This window comes from Bubalus kerabau, chromosome 3, assembly GCF_029407905.1.
Source record: "Bubalus kerabau isolate K-KA32 ecotype Philippines breed swamp buffalo chromosome 3, PCC_UOA_SB_1v2, whole genome shotgun sequence".
Classification (NCBI taxonomy): Eukaryota; Metazoa; Chordata; class Mammalia; order Artiodactyla; family Bovidae; genus Bubalus; species Bubalus kerabau.
In genome coordinates, this window is record NC_073626.1 from 38,471,991 (window position 1) to 38,489,577 (window position 17,587).

General features: G+C 42.5%; 1 protein-coding gene across 1 annotated transcript in view; it reads left to right on the top strand.

The window, feature by feature from the left end:
- Positions 1-17,587, top strand: part of KIF6 (kinesin family member 6) — a 417,441-nt gene that overhangs the window by 11,256 nt on the left and 388,598 nt on the right. The window contains 1 exon segment of the mRNA XM_055574416.1: positions 1,025-1,099. Within this exon segment, the coding sequence (XP_055430391.1) occupies positions 1,025-1,099 (75 nt within the window).

Here is a 17,587-nt window from a genome sequence, read left to right on the forward strand (position 1 = left end):
CTCTCTCTTCATGATGTTTCAAATGGGGGCCATACTTGCTGGTAGTGAGTAAACACACTGTATAAGGATGGGTTGTGCATCTTCCTGGGGCTTCCCTGGTGGCTCAGATGGTAAAGGATCCACCTGCCATGTGGGAGACCTGGGTTCAGTCCCTGGGTTGGGAAGATCCCCTGGAAGAGGGCATGGCAACCCACTCCAGTATTCTTGCCTGGAGAATCCCCATGGACAGAAGAGCCTGACAGGCTACAGTCCCTAGGGTCGCAAAGAGTCAGACACAACTAAGCGACTAAGCACAGCACAGCTCAGCGTCTCCTCCAAGTGTTTGGCAGTGCTTGTGATCCTGTCCTAAGCTAAGGTAGGTGCCATTGCAATAACGGTGCAGTGGACACCATCCTATGTCCCCAGTCCCCTAGCTGTGCCAGTCAGATCAAGATTTCCTTTACAATACAGCTCTATTTTAACTTACTGTTTGACTTTTGACTTTGAGCAACAAAATGAAGTAAACTATCCTGAGAATTAAGTAGCTGATCCTAGGATGCGGAATTTAATGGAAAATAAACTTCAATTCAAGACATTAAAACTGAGTTCAATAATCATGCATTTCACAGCTGCGTCTTTTTCTTGCAGGTCAGGCATCAGAAGTTCTTTGGCTGTTTACGTCCTGTTCTTGGGTTTCCATTTCATGCACTTAATCTCGATCTGAATTTGATGCCAATTGCAGACACTGTTCCTCTTGAGAGCTAAAAAACACACAGTTTATTATTTGGTTCAAAGCTGCTGCAGTTTTTCAGAGGGATTTATTGTGCAGATCTTGTCAAAGCAATACTGTTTACCCACCATTTGTATACAGGGGTACAAGAGCTCAGTGTGTTTGGGGCTACAGGGCAAACATTGTGTTAGGTTAGGTAAGCCTAGTGATGTAAATATGGGGTAATTTACAGAGCTTTTAGGAGGAAAAAAATGGATTACTCCAATAGGGTTTGAAGGCTCAGCTTTTAAATAATTACTGTTTTCACATTTGCAGATTTCAAAGGATTTTTGATCAGGATGCAAAGCAGGAGACCATTTTTGAAAACATTGCCAAACCAGTTGCTGAGAGGTAGGATTTCCTATATTTTGTTCAGTGGGTTAGTGGTTTTTCATCTTGCCTTCAATTCTCGGATAACTGTGGTCACGCGCTTCAGTCTATCAATTATGTACTCAGGCTGCGGGGCGCGTGACGATGGCAGCACTGATACTGTCTCTTCTCGCAGCTTGTGTTTTAGATTTAGATGCCGAGCCTCAAAACAAACCGGTCAGACGGATACAAGGGCTATTACTACTCCCATTTTGAAAGATATGTAAATCTCCGAGGATTGCAGAGACTAAGTAGCACTGCTCAGGGCGGGTAGCTAGTGGTGGCAGAGTCCTAGATGGTCGTCTAACTGTTAGGTCCAGTGCTGTTTGCTCAGGACAGTATTTCACGCCTATGGTTAGACGGATGAAGGACTCTGACACCTGGAAGGCCTAATTCTGATTGACCCAGCTCTGCTGCTGCTGCTAAGTTGCTTCAGTCATGTCCGACTCTGTACGTCCCCACAGACGGCAGCCCACCAGGCTCCGACGTCCCTGGGATTCTCCAGGCAAGAACACTGGAGTGGGTTGCCATTTCCTTCTCCAATGCATGAAAGTGAAAAGTGAAAGTGAAGTCACTCAGTCGTGTCCGACTCTTCGCGACCCCATGGACTGCAGCCTACCAGGCTCCTCTGCCCATGGGATTCTCCAGGCATGAGTACTGGAGTGGGGTGCCATTGCCTTTTCCAGACCCAAGTCTACCTTAGGGTAATAGCTCTATTTCAAAACTTGGCTCTTCACTTAGGTCCCTTTTGTTTCTGCATATCCAGGTAGTTCTGGGCTGCTGACTACTAAAACCAAACTCACCTGAGAATAAATAATTCTGAATAAATCAGAGTGCCATTTTATTAATATATGTTGGTGAAGTCTCCTTGGTACTAGATGCTCAAGTCCTTAGATAAGCACCTTCTCCTATAGGGAGTCTATACGGGAAATTACTACTAATAAGGTGGCTTTCTGTTCCTGAAATCACTGGGTGATTTTAATGATCTAAGTATCCCCAGATACTTAGGGGGATATTAGATGTATTTTCATCTAATACATCTGCTGAACAAACTCATTTTTCAAGTCTACTGATCAGTGCATTCTCAACCACAACCTTGCCAAAAATGTATCAACACATATTGTCTCCAAAGTACCTGTTTCATGAATACTACTCAAACCATGCCCTTCTCTCTCTTTTTTTCCCCCCAGCTTTATCGAGATATAATTGACATATGACATTGTGTAAGTTTAAGGTATATGTGTTGCTTTGACACATTTATAAATGATGTCACCAAAATGGTTATCACCATAGTATCAGCTACCACGTCCATCTCATCACATAGTTCCCATTTCTTTTTTGTGCTAAGAACATTTCAGATTTGCTCTCGTAGCAACATTTAAGTATTTGGTACATATAAGAGTATTATTAGCTACAGTCACCATGCTGTCCATTAGATCCCTGAATTTAAGCCCTTCTCTTTTTATACTGTCTTCCATCACAGTTGGTAAGATATAATTGAATAGGCTTAAGCTATTTTACGGAGAAGGCAACGGCACCCCACTCAGCACTCTTGTCTGGAAAATCCCATGGACGGAGGAGCCTGGTGGGCTGCAGTCCATGGGGTCACGAAGAGTCGTCGGACACGACTGAGCGACTTCACTTTCACTTTTCACTTTCATGCATTGGAGAAGGCAATGGCAACCCACTCCAGTGTTCTTACCTGGAGAATCCCAGGGACGGGGGAGCCTGGTGGGCTGCCGTCTATGGGGTCGCACAGAGTCGGACACGACTGAAGCAACTTAGCAGCAGCAGCAGCAGCTATTTTAGTTGTAGCCACAGTCCAGTAGCATCTCTCTAAATTCAGGTCTCCTTGACTGGGTGTCGTATATTTTTAAAATTCTGTTCTTTTTAGTGATGTTTCAGTTGGTGTCATTTTTCAGGTAGCTCATCTCGTGTGTTTTATTTTGTGATGTCCCAGTGTCTTGTGGGGAGGGGACATCAGTTTGTGTTTCCTGGATGTCTATTTATTCCCCCCATTACTGACCACCTCTCCCATCTTGAGCCCACTTCCCACTCAGGCTCCTGCTGTGCCCTCTGCCTGGAATTCTCTTCCTTCAGAAATCTGCCTAGTTGCTTTCTGAGCTCTTTTGAGGCCTTTGCTTGTGCATCCCCTTCTCAGTCAGGCCATCTGTTCTTAGTACCCAACTTGAAACTGTGTTCCCTGTCACCCTTCCCTATATATTTGTTTTAGCATCTGACATACTATATAGTTTCCTTACTAGTTTTTTTGTTTGTTTGTTTTTTGTTTTTTGCTTGTCAGCCTTCTACCAGAACAAAAGCTCCATGAAGGCTGGGGATTTATTTGTCTTGTTCACTAACTTGACAGAGATACCCGACTTAATGATGACAAGATCTCAAAAATAACAGGCAAGAGCTTTGTTATCCAGGATACTCAAGTTGTTATTGAGGTTGCTCAAGTGAAGTATATCATTTATCAATAGGAAACATTCCTCATTGTCCTTTTTAATACTTTTCTTCTTGTATCCCAATTTTCCTGAAACTGTTTTTGCTGGTGTTTTTTTTTTCCCCCCTGTTGGGCTTTATCTAGTTTCTCTGTCTCAAGCTCTTCACTCAGCTTCCCTGGGTCATTTTGTTTTTAAATATAGGTCTGGTGAATAAAATATGGCAGAGTTTTGCCTTCGTAGCCAAATTCAGAGTCCCTGATATTTGATTAATTACTTTAACCTATTTATATTTATTATAGTTACTGTAATAGTGTTTGGAGCAATTCTTCTTCTCTATTTATTTTTTTCCCCATTTATCATACTCTCTATTTTTTCCCCTTTCTTGCTTTTTGTTTGTGGTCTTTGTTGTTGTTTTTGCTGCTTTATTTTCTCTCTCAAAGTGTAAACACTTCTCTGTGATTTAATTCAGATATTTAAGCTCATCTGTGCTTTTTCTCAACATCTAAACTTCTTCCCTCTTGCTTGTCTGGCCCTCTGCTGCTCAGGCAGGACCCTTAGCACACTTTTACTTTGCCTTTCCTACTCTCCTAGCACTTTACTTGTTGAAATCTACCCATGATTCCATTCTGGGTCATTATTTGCATGATCAACATTTACTTAAGCTTATCTGTAAGTTTTATTTGTTTCTTTGCTCATCACTGTTTCTTATACTTATGTCTGTTTCTTGGGTTCTCTTTTAGTTTTGCTGGTAATCATCATTAACAATTTTTTTAGCGAGTGCTCAAGACTGAGGAGCTTTCTGAAGCTTTCATTCTCCTTCACAATTAAATGACCATTTGGCCAGGTATAGAATTCTAGGTTAAAAAATAATTTCTCTCATCACTGTGAAGACATTGCTTCATTGTCTCCTTGTATGCAGTGTTGCTGAAGAGATGCCAGGGTCTATCTGGACCTTATTTCTTAGGAATTACACTTTTGTCCTAGATGTTTTTGGATTTTTTTTTCTTTTTATATTCTCTATCACCTCCCTTTTATATTAATAACTTTTACAATTTTATTTTTTCATTTGTAGGAAATGAAAAAAAAAAAAAAAAAACGTCTATTCTTGTTTATTGGTGTGATGTCCTTCTTTCTCCTTCCAAAGAAAATTAGCATCTCTTCTTGGAAACACTGGCTTTTCTTTCTACATGCAGTTTCTCTATGTGAATGTTCTTCTTTTGTAGAGTTGGTGCCTTGCTTTTGCCCTACAGAATTTTCTCAGGTGTTTGGTGATTCTCAGGGGTGGGCTCACCTCTGTCAGTTGCAAGGGCCGTCGTCTGTTTGGGAACGTGGTTTCTGTTCTCCGTGGCTCCCCTCATGTCTGTGGTGAAGGAATGGTGTGTGGGCTGTGGGCAGGGTGTCCCTGAGTGGCTCTGCTGGGTGTGAGAATGCTCTTTTCTCCTGGTTGTTGCTTACCACCAGGGACTCTGGTCACTGTCAGTAATCCAGGCTCTTCCTCTGCTGGAAAGTGTTCTTCAACGTTGGATGGACAGGTGGAGGCAAACTCACACCTCTCTGTGATTCACCTGCAGAGGAGGGGGTCATTAAGCAAATTAACACTGGACTAAGAACCGGGAGAATCACTATTTTCATTTCCTTTAAATATGTCATATGCAGTATGTTCATGCTTTCTGAAAACTTGAATTGTGTGACTCTGAAATGGTAAAATACAAGGTAACAATAAAATCTCATTTATATATAATATTTGAAATAATAATTACCCCCATAAATTGAAAAAAAATTAAAGAATTGTTTAACTTGGCAGTCCTGGTGAATGGAATCTGTGCCACTTTAGATGTTAAATGGAAATGCCTACTCCTGATGAAGATTGGTCTCCAGGAACAAATTCCCAGCATAAATCCAGTTCATCTCCACCGTGCCTTTAAAGCTTCTCTATTGGGCTAACCCACTGTAGCTTAATTCTGGTTACTGAGTGCAATTGGAGCTAAATAAAATTAATCATATTTCTTTCCAAAATTCTGTAATTCAAGAATCTTACTATTTTTAGACATGCCTTTTCCTACTTAATTCAAATCAGTAATATGACTCATGACTGCAGATTTGCAGGACTGGTGGTGAGAATTCATAAAGCTTTAAACTTGTATCTTTGTGGTTATTTGCTGTTTAGCAGTCTCCACTAGGAAACACATCCCGCCTCTTCTAAACTTTATTTTCCTGAAATATATCCTTTGTTGTTTAGCAACAGATAAAAACTACCTTCTGTCATATTAATTTTTGCTCACTGGTTTTGGAATAACTTTTTGGAAAGATAAATTTTAGGAAGTCCACAGATGTGTTTAGTGTGTGCTGTTGAACCATAGAAAAGAGTTTGTAGCTTTATTTGATAAGTTACCTGGGGTTATGCTTCTCAGACTGGAGTGTGTCGATCTTGGGAGTATGTGGTGCTCTACGAGGGGATACTTGAGGCCGCAGACTGAACATGGCACATCATTCTGGAGTGTGAATTTTACTTAAAGATTGACTCAGAAAACTTTGAGGTCTAGATTTTTTGGAGGTTTTATCACATGCACTCGTAAATCTGCAGAATCCCAGTGTTCCAGCCAATCTTATGTTATACTTAAAAGCTTCAGATGTAGGAAATTTGTTTCAGGTACAGTGAGTGCTTTAGGAAAAATTTGGAGATTTAGTGTTAGAGAAGAACATGGTTGGACTGAAATGAATAGGGTGCACATTGCCAGGGGGACGGGTTGTGACAAAGATGTAGGTCCCCACAGTGGGCCCCACAGGATGGGTAAAGCCTCTGCATTGCAACAAGGCAGCCAGGTTGGTTTTGAAAATCTACTGTGAACCACTGCTTTTTAACCTTTGATTTCATGAATGGTGAACAATATCAAGGGCAGCCTGTCAGTTTATGAGAAGAAGAGCATGAGGAGAAAAGAAAGCTCCCAGGGTCACGACCTCAGGGAGAATGTCTGTCCACCTGTGCTCTGACTGGGTGGGAGGCCAGGGCTTGGTTTGAGGGGTTTCCTCCCAGAGCAGGTAGTCCCACCTGCCCGTGGGGCCAGGGCCTAGCCCATCAGGGCTGTCATCTGTGCCCTAGAAAACAGGCCTGGCTGGTGACGCTGTGGGTCACATCGCTTGCCCAGTTCCTGCAGCACAAGCAGTGAATATAGATCCTGCACCTTCAAGACAAGAGAAGCAGAACGGGAGACAAGGAGGGCCACAGAAGAGTATTTAATATCATTGGCCAGCTATTCACCTCCATGTACTCATGCTTCTACTTGGGCTCGAAAAAATTTTGCAACAAGTAGAATAATCACGTTCTGGCCTCAGCCCTGTGGTAACTCATTGTGTGACTCTGGGTCAGGCATGTCCCTTCTGAACCAGTTCTCCCATATGAAAAGGCTGATGCTAATAATATCAAGTTTACCAGGTTCTGAAGATGCAAAGAAGCAATGCCTGTGAATGGACTTTGTGAACGTCAATGCCCTGTTCAATCTAAGGGTTGAAAAGTTAGAAATCTTCATTATTTCTGGCACTTTAAAACTCTGCCTACTCACTTCTGTCTCCAAACAAAGATGAAGTCGATGTACTTCTCTATAAGTCTCTTCCTTGCTGTTTTTGTTGCTAAGTTGTGTTGGACTCTTTTGGGACCTTATGGACTGTAGCCCACTGGGCTCCTCTGTCCCTGGAATTCCCCAGGTAAGACTATTGCAGTGGGTTGCCATTTCCTTCTCCAGGGGATCTTCCTGACCCAGGGATCAAACCTGCATCTCCTGCAACCCTCTTACTAAGTGCTGCTAAAAACTCTGGGCATTGTATTTAAAAGAACATAAAGATAAAAGGGTAGAGATAAAAGGGTAGACTGGTGAGAGGGCCTCAGGACCTAAAGGAATGACCCAGCAGTGAGTTTCCAGTGTGTTTTTTTGCTGTTGTTGTTGCCTGGTGTATTCCAGGCTGGATGCTAGAAAAACTGGCAACCAAGAAACACCAGTAGACTTAGACAAAAGTAAAGAAAGTGAAGTTGCTGAGTCGTGCCCGACTCTTTGCGACCCCATGGACAGTAGCCTGCACCAAGCTCCTCCATCCATGGGATTTTCCAGGCAAGAGTACTGGAGTGGATTGCCATTTCCTTCTCCATGGAATCTTCCTGACCCAGGGATCGAACCCAGGTCTCCTGCATTGTAGACAGACGCTTTACCATCTGAGCCACCAGGGAAGTCCAGACAAAAGTGCCCGCCAAATTCTGCTCTCTATAACCAAGGCACCAGGAAAGAGGGCAACCCAGTGAGACACATTTTTAAATACTGGTTGCCCTACTCCATCCAAATACTATGGAAAAACCCACAGCCCCACCTTCATCCAGCAAAGCCTGGCTATAACAAGGCACCCCATTCCACTGCTGCCAGGGTGGTATCTGAGAAGGAGTGGAAGGACTTTCCTCCCCTCTCAGAGGTAACAACTTCCCCTCTCCCCTCACCCAGGTTGTCAGTGGAAGTCTTACAGGGATCCTGGAGTTCACCACCATCAGCCTCCCCACCCTATAACACAGATCATAGAATGATCTGACAAGTATTTTAAAGCAACCATCATAAAAAATGTTTCACTGAGCAAGCATGAAAGTGTTTGAAAGAAATGAAAAGATATAAAGTCTTGGTGAAAAAAAAAAAAAGATATAAAGAAGAACCAAATGGGAATTTTAGACTTAAGATATAATAACTGAAATTAAAAATATAGTGGGTGGGTTCAATAACAGGATAGAGAGGTCAGATGAAAAAGTCAATCAATTTTAATATGTAACAATAGAAATTACCCAATTTGGGCAATAGAAAATAGACTGGAAAAAAAAAAAGATGCCCAGGGACCTGTGAGAACTACAGCAAAAGATCCACCATTCATGTTATCAGAGTCCTGAAGGACAGGAGAAAGAATATAGTTGAAAAACATTCAAGGAAATAATGACTGAAGATTCCCAAAATTTGGCAAAAGGCATAAACCTAGAACTTTATGAAGCTGAGAAAGTTCCAAACAGGATAAACTCAAAGAAATCCACTTGAAAACAAACATTAAACTTCAGAAAACTAAAGACAAAAATATCTGAAAACAATGAGGAAGAAATATCGTACCTACATGGAAAAAATAATTTGAATTATAGTGTTTTTCATACTCCACTCCAGAAAGCTCGGCGTCTAGAAGGAAGTAGCAGAATATTCTCAAGTGCTGAAGGAAAAGAACTCTCAGCCTAGAACCCTATTCCCAGTAATTAATTATCCTTCAGGAATAAAGGGGAAATAAAGACATTTTCAGACAAAGGAAGACTGATAATTAGATGCCAGCATATCTACCCTAAAAGAAGGGAGAAATGAAGTTCTTAAAAGAAGGAAAATGAAAAAAGAATGAATCTTGGAACATCAGAACAAAAGAAGGAACAAGCGAAAGAACAGAAATATAACTAACAAACTTTTCTTCTCTTGAGTTTCAAAAGTTGTTTAATGAAGCAAAAAACAAAGCATTACCTGATGAGTTAAAAACAGGGAAGGGTAACGGGATTTAAAAGGAAGAACTGTACAAAAAAGATATTCATGACCAAGATAAGCATGATGATGTGATCACTCACCTAGAGCCAGACATCCTGGAATGTGAAGTCAAGTGGGCCTTAGAAAGCATCACTATGAACAAAGATAGTGGAGGTGATGGAATCCCAGTTGAGCTCTTTCAAATCCTGAAAGATGATGCTGTGAAAGTGCTGCACTCAATATGCCAGCAAATTTGGAAAACTCAGCAGCAGCCACAGGACTAGAAAAGGTCAGTTTTCATTCCAATCCCAAAGAAAGGCAATGCCAAAGAATGCTCAAACTACTGCACAATTGCACTCATCTCACATGCTAGTAAAGTAATGCTCAAAATTCTCCAAGCCAGGCTTCAGCAATACGTGAACCGTGAACTTCCAGATGTTCAAGCTGGTTTTAGAAAAGGCAGCGGAACCAGAGATCAAATTGCCAACATCCACTGGATCATCAAAAAAGCAGGAGAGTTCCAGAAAAACATCTATTTCTCCTTTATTGACTATGCCAAAGCCTTTGACTGTGTGGATCACAATAAACTGTGAATAATTCTGAAAGAGATGGGAATACCAGACCACCTGACCTGCCTTCTGAGAAATCTGTATGCAGGTCAGGAAGCAACAGTTAGAACTGGACATGGAACAACAGACTGGTTCCAAATAGGAAAAGGAGTACATGAAGGCTGTATATTGTCACCCTGCTTATTTAACTTCTATGCAGAGTACATCATGAGAAACGCTGGGCTGGAAGAAGCACAAGCTGGAATCAAGATTGCCCAGAGAAATATCAATAACCTCAGATATGCAGATGATACCACCCTTATGGCAGAAAGTGAAGAAGAACTAAAAAGCCTCTTGATGAAAGTGAAAGAGGAGAGTGAAAAAGTGGGCTTAAAGCTCAACATTCGGAAAACTAAGATCATGGCATCTGGTCCCATCACTTCATGAGAACTAGATGGGGAAACAGTGGAAACAGTGTCAGACTTTCTTTTCTGGGGGCTCCAAAATCATTGCAGATGGTGATTGCAGCCATGAAATTAAAAGATGCTTACTCCTTGGAAGGAAAGTTATGACCAACCTAGAAAGCATATTCAAAAGCAAAGACATTACTTTGCCAACAAGGTCTGTCTAGTCAAGGCTATGGTTTTTCCAGTGGTCATGTATGGATGTGAGAGTTGGACTGTGAAGAAAGCTGAGCACTGAAGAATTGATGCTTTTGAACTGTGGTGTTGGAGAAGACTCTTGAGAGTCCCTTGAACTGCAAGGAGATCCAACCAGTCCATTCTAAAGGAGATCAGCCCTGGGATTTCTTTGAAAGGAATGATGCTAAAGCTGAAACTCCAATACTTTGGCCACCTCATACAAAGAGTTGACTCATTGGAAAAGACTCTGATGCTGGGAGGGGTTGGGGTCGGGAGGAAAATGGGACGACAGAGGATGAGATGGCTGGATGGCATCACTGACTCGATGGATGTGAGTTTGAGTGAATTCCGGGAGTTGGTGATGGACAGGGAGGCCTGGCGTGCTGCTACTCATGGGGGTGCAAAGAGTCGGACACGACTGAGCGACTGAACTGAACTGAACTGAAGGATTCCCAAGTGGCACAGTGGTAAAGAATGTGCCTGCCAATGCAGGAGCCACAGGAGATGCAGGTTTGATCCCTGGGTTGGGCAAATTCCCTGGAGCAGGAAATAGCAACCCACTCCAGTATTCTTGCCTGAAGAATCCCATGGACTGCCTGGTAGGTACAGTCCTTGAGGGTCACAAAGACTGACTGAGCATGCATGCAAGCTTTCTATACTTTATTCAAATTGGTAAAGTGTCAACACATCAGTAGATCTCTGGTAATCGAATGGTCTTGTATCTTGATTGCATTGATGGCTATTTGAATCTACATGAGATAAAATGGCATAGAACTCTACACATGTATTGTACCAATGTTAATTTCCTGGTCTTGATAATATACTCTAGTTATACGAGATTTAACCATTGAGTTAAAGTTTGAGTTTCCTCAAACTTGGTGAAGGTACACAAAACCACTCTGTACTCCTTTTGTAACTTCCTATAAATTTATAATTATTTCAAAAGAATACAGTAATATTCCCAAGTATGAATATTTTAGTGTCATTTGTTTTATGATGTTCTTCTATTCAGCAAATTCAGTAATCCGAATGATTAGATTTGAACTTCTGCCCCTTGGGTCTCAATTCAATAAAACTAATTTCATTAGACATTCACCCAGACATGCCTGCCAGTAAACGTTTTCTTTTTCTCAGAGTTGGCTTTCAAACAGAACACGCTGGTCAACCACCAAATTGTACAAAAACCCCTTGGCTCCCACAGACCTATTCAACTTCAGGCCGCAAGTTCACTTAACAGATGCATTGTTTATAAATGCGTACCTGTACTTGGCTCCACTTCCTACTACTCCGAAATTCCCTGTAACAGCACGTTCATGGCTTTTGTGATTTTACTACTTTCCTTAAAGTTTTAACACTTTATTTATTTTTTTTTTAATTTTATTTTTAAACTTTACATAATTGTATTAGTTTTGCCAAATATCAAAATGAATCCGCCACAGGTATGCATAACACTTTAAAAATCATACTTTCAATTGAAAACATGGCTCTGTGTTTAAAAACAGCAACGTATATCAGCTTAAGGGGCTTCCCAGGTGGCACTAGTGGTAAAGAACCTGCCGATGCAGGAGACATAAGAGACTCGGATTTGATCCCTGGGGTGGGATAGATCCCCTGGAGGAGGGCATGGCAACCCACTCTGGTATTCTTGCCTGGAGAATCCCATGGACAGAGGAGCCTGGTGGGCTACAGTTGATAGGGTTGCAAAGAGTCAGACACGACTGAAGCAACTTAGCACACGTGCACACATGTCACATTAACTAACTTCAAGGGTTAATGGGCACAATGACACTGAATATGTGAGTGTCAGGATATTGGGAAGAAATGAGGAAAGGTCTTGTCACACGCAGATTGCAGATAACTTCTCTTCTTCATTCTGGTGTCGTAATGTTTTAAGAACCCGATCTCACATAAAATGTAGATACAGATAACATCGCTTTCCAAGTTTCCTTTTGGATTTTGTTTTTTTTTCTGTTGCAACCTGCTTTTCTGTTGAGAAATTGCTGAGAAGCCCAGAAGTGTTCAGGCTACAATTAGTGGAAATATGGGTGTATCACAACAGAATTAATGGTGCCCCAAGAATCCACCTGCCAATGCAGGGGACCCAGGTTCAATCCTTGGGTCAGGAAGATCTCCTGGAGAAGGGAATGGCAACCCACTCCAGTATTCTTGCTTGGAGAATTCCACGGACAGAGGAGCTTGGCGGGCTACAGTCCATGGGGTCACAAAGAGTCGGACACGACTGAGTGACTAACACTTTCACTGTCTTTCCAGCCCTGTCTACTCAGGACTCCCTGCTCCCCTTCAGTTGATGGCCTCCTGCTGCAGGGTTCTGCGGCTGTCTGTTGCTCTCTCTGCCACACACTCTTCTGCCTAAGGTGCTTCTGTAACTTGTGAACAGATGAGGCTGGATGTGCCAAGGTGTTAACACAGGAAGCAGCCCTCCAACCAGTGACAGACAGGGGTGGGAGGGTGTTAAATACAAAGGCATCTCTTCACCCTTCGGTGGGGACAACGCTAAGGCCTCTTCCTTGCCGTCCGCCAGAGAAAACCAGTGAGACTGAGTCCCCGCGGCCCACAGTGGTGCCTGCTCTCTCATGTACCTGAAGTGGCTTGTTTTCCTTCCCTGCCTCGACGGGAGCTTCCAGGGCTCACCTCCCAAGTAAACTATTCCACTCAACTCCTGGCCTCAGGACCTGCTTGCGGGAAGCGGGGTGGTGGTCTAAAACCAGTATTCCAGAGAATAGCAAGAAGAGATAAGAAAGCCTTCTTAAGTGAACAGTGCAAAGAAATAGAGGAAAACAATAGAATGAGATACCAAGGGACTATTTCCTGCAAAGATGGGCACAATAAAGGACAGAAACAGTAAGGACCTAACAGAAGCAGAAGAGATTAAGAAGAGGTGGCAAAAATACACAGAACTGTACAAAACATGTTTTAATGACCCAGATAATCACAATGGTGTGGTCACTCACCTAGAGCCAGTCATCCTGGAGTGTGAAGTCAAGTGGGCCTGAGGAAGCATGACTCCATCAAAGCTAGTGGAGGAGATAGAATTCCAGCTGGGCTATTTCAAATCCTAATAAGATGATGGTGTGAAAGTGCTGCGCTCAATACGCCAGCAAATTTGGAAAACTCAGCAGTGGCCACAGGACTGGAAAAGCTCAGTTTTCATTCCAATCCCAAAGAAGGGCAATGTGAAACAATGTTCAAACTACCATACATTTGTGCTCATTTCACATGCTAGCAAAGCAACACTCAAAATCCTTCAAGCTAGGCTTCAGTGTACATGAGCTAAGAACTTCCAGATGTACAAGATGGATTTAGAAAAGGCAGAGGAACCAAACTGCCAACATCTGTTAGAACATAGAAAAAGCAAGAGAATTCCAGATAAACATCTACTTCTATTTCACTGGCTATACTAAAGCCTTAAACTGTGGAATCTTCTTAAAGAGATGGAAACCCCAGACCACCTTACCTGCCTCCTGAGAAACCTGTATGCAGGTCAAAAAGCAACAAGTAGAACCAGACATGGAATAACAGACTGGTTCAAAATACATCAAGGCTGTTTATTGTCACCCTGCTTATTTAACTTATATGCAAAGTACATCATGTGAAATGCAGGGCTGGATGAATCACAAGCTGGAATCAAAAATACTGGGAAAAATATCAATAACCTCAGATGATGAGGCACTAAAGAGCCTCTTAATGAGGCTGAGAGAGGAGAGTGAAAAAGCTGGCTCTTCACTCAACATTTCTTTTCTTTTCTCAACATACAAAAAATGAAGATCGTGGCATCCAGAATCCCATCAGTTCAGTTTAGTTCAGTCATTCAGTCATGTCCGACTCTTTGCGACCCATGAATCGCAGCACGCCAGGCCTCCCTGTCCATCACCAACTCCCAGAGTTCACTCAAACTCATGTCTATCAAGTCAGCGATGCCATCCAGCCATCTCATCCTCTGTCATCCCCTTCTCCTCCTGCCCCCAATCCCTCCCAGCATCAGAGTCTTTTCTAATGAGTCAACTCTTGGCATGAGGTGGCCAAAGTATTGGAGTTTCAGCTTTAGCATCAGTCCTTCCAAAGGATACCCAGGACTAATCTCCTTTAGAATGGACTGATCGGATCTCCTTGCAGTCCAAGGGACCCTCAAGAGTCTTCTCCAACACCATAGTTCAAAAGCATCAATTCTTTGGCGCTCAGCCACAGTCCAACTCTCACATCCATACATGACCACAGGAAAAATCATAGCCTTGACTAGACGGACCTTTGTTGGCAAAGTAATGTCTCTGCTTTTGAATATGCTCTCTAAGTTGGTCATAACTTTCCTTCCAAGGAGTAAGCATCTTTTATATTCATGGCTTCAGTCACCATCTGCAGTGATTTTGGAGCCCAAAAAAATAAAGTTTGACACTGCTTCTACTGTTTCCCCATCTATTTCCCATGAAGTGATGGGACCAGATGCCAAGATCTTAGTTTTCTGAATGTTGAACTTGAAGCCAACTTTTTCACTCTCCTCTTTCACTTTCATCAAGAGGCTTTTGAGTTCCTCTTCACTTTCTGCCATAAGGGTGGTGTCATCTGCATATCTGAGGTTATTGATATTTCTCCGGGCAATCTTGATTCCAGCTTGTGCTTCTTCCAGCCCAGCGTTTCTCATGATGTACTCTGCATAGAAGGTAAATAAGCAGGGTGACAATATTCAGCCTTGACATACTCCTTTTCCTATTTGGAACCAGTCTGTTGTTCCATGTCCAGTTCTAACTGTTGCTTCCTGACCTGCATACAAATTTCTCAAGAGGCAGGTCAGGTGGTCTGGTATTCCCATCTCTTTCAGAATTTTCCATAGTTTATTGTGATTCACACAGTCAGGGGCTTTGGCATAGTCAATAAAGGAGAAATAGATGTTTTTCTGGAACTCTCTTGTTTTTTTGATGATCCAGCGGATGTTGGCAATTTGATCTCTGGTTCCTCTGCCTTTTCTAAAACCAGCTTGAACATCTGGAAGTTCACGGTTCACGTATTGCTGAAGCCTGGCTTGGAGAATTTTGAGCATTACTTTACTAGCGTGTGAGATGAGTGCAATTGTGCAGTAGTTTGAGCATTCTTTGGCATTGCCTTTCTTTGGGATTGGAATGAAAACTGACCTTTTCCAGTCCTGTGGCCACTGCTGAGTTTTCCAAATTTGCTGGCATATTGAGTGCAGCACTTTCACAGCATCATCTTTCAGGATTTGAAAGAGCTCAACTGGGATTCCATCACCTCCACTATCTTTCTTCGTAGTGATGCTTTCTAAGGCCCACTTGACTTCACGTTCCAGGATGTCTGGCTCTAGGTCAGTGATCACACCATTGTGATTATCTTGGTCATGAAGACCTTTTTTGTACAGTTCTTCTGTGTATTCTTGCCATCTCTTCTTAATATCTTCTGCTTCTGTTAGGTCCATACGATTTCTGTCCTTTATCGAGCCCATCTTTGCATGAAATGTTCCCTTGGTATCTCTAATTTTCTTGAAGAGATCTCTAGTCTTTCCCATTCTGTTGTTTTCCTCTATTTCTTTGCATTGATTGCTGAGAAATGCTTTCTTACCTCTCCTTGCTATTCTTTGGAACTCTGCATTCAGATGCTTATATCTTTCCTTTTCTCCTTTGCCTTTCACTTCTCTTCTTTTCACAGCTATTTGTAAGGCCTCCCCAGACAGCCATTTTGCTTTTTTTGCATTTCCTTTCCCTGGGGATGGTCTTGATTCCTGTCTCCTGTACAATGTCACGAACCTCATTCCATAGTTCATCAGGCACTCTATCAATTCTAGTCCTTTAAATCTATTTCTCACTTCCACTGTATAATCATAAGGGATTTGATTTAGGTCATACCTGAATGGTCTAGTGGTTTTCCCTACTTTCTTCAATTTCAGTCTGAATTTGGCAATAAGGAGTTCATGATCTGAGCCACAGTCAGCTCCTGGTCTTGTTTTTGCTGACTGTATAGAACTTCTCCATCTTTGGCTGCAAAGAATATAATCAATCTGATTTTGGTGTTGACCATCTGGTGATGTCCATGTGTAGAGTCTTCTCTTGTATTGTTGGAAGACGGTGTTTGCTATGACCAGTGCATTCTCTTGGCAAAACTCTATTAGCCTTTGCCTTGCTTCATTCCGTATTCCAAGGCCAAATTTGCCTGTTACTCCAGGTGTTCCTTGACTTCCTACTTTTGCATTCCAGTCCCCTATAATGAAAAGGACATCTTTTTTGGGTGTTAGTTCTAAAAGGTCTTGTAGGTCTTCCTAGAACCATTCAACTTCAGCTTCTTCAGAGTTACTGGTTGGGGCATAGACTTGGATTGTCCTGATATTGAATGGTTTGCCTTGGAAACGAACAGAGATCATTCTGTCGTTTTTAAGATTGCATCCAAGTACTACATTTTGGGCTCTTTTGTTGGCCATGATGGCTACTCCATTTCTTCTACGGGATTCCTGCCCATGGTAGTAGATATAATGGTCATCTGAGTTAAATTCACCCATTCTAGTCCATCTTAGTTCGCTGATTCCTAGAATGTCGACGTTCACTCTTGCCATCTCCTGTTTGACCACTTCCAATTTGCCTTGATTCACGGACTTGACATTCCAGGTTCCTATGCAATATTGCTCTTTACAGCATTGGACCTTGCTTCTATCACCAGTCATATCCACAGCTGGGTATTGTTTTTGCTTTGGCTCCATCCCTTCATTCTTTCTGGAGTTATTTCTCCACTGATCTCCAGTAGCATATTGGGCATCTACTGACCTGGGGAGTTCCTTTTTCAGTATCCTATCATTTTGCCTTTTCATACTATTCATGGGGTTCTCAAGGCAGGAATACTGAAGTGGTTTGCCATTCCCTTCTCCAGTGGACCACATTCTGTCAGACCTCTCCACCATGACCCGCCTGTGTTGGGTGGTGGCATGGCTTAGTTTCATTGAGTTAGTCAAGGCTGTGGTCTGTGTGATTAGATTGACTAGTTTTCTCTGATTATGGTTTCAGTGTGTCTGCCTTCTGATGCGCTCTCGCAGCACTTACCTTGGGCGTGGGGTATCTCTTCACGGCTGCTCCAGCAAAGCACAGCCGCTGCTCCTTACTTTGGACGTGGGGCTGCTCCTCTCGGCCGCCGCCCCTGGCCTCAGGCATGGGGTAGCTTCATGGCAAATAGATGGGAAACAATGGAAACAGTGACAGACTTTATTTTCTTGGGCTCCGAAAACACTGTGGACAGTGACTGAAGCCATGAAATTAAAAGATGTTTGCTCCTTGGAAGAAAAGCTATGACAAACCTAGACAGCATATTA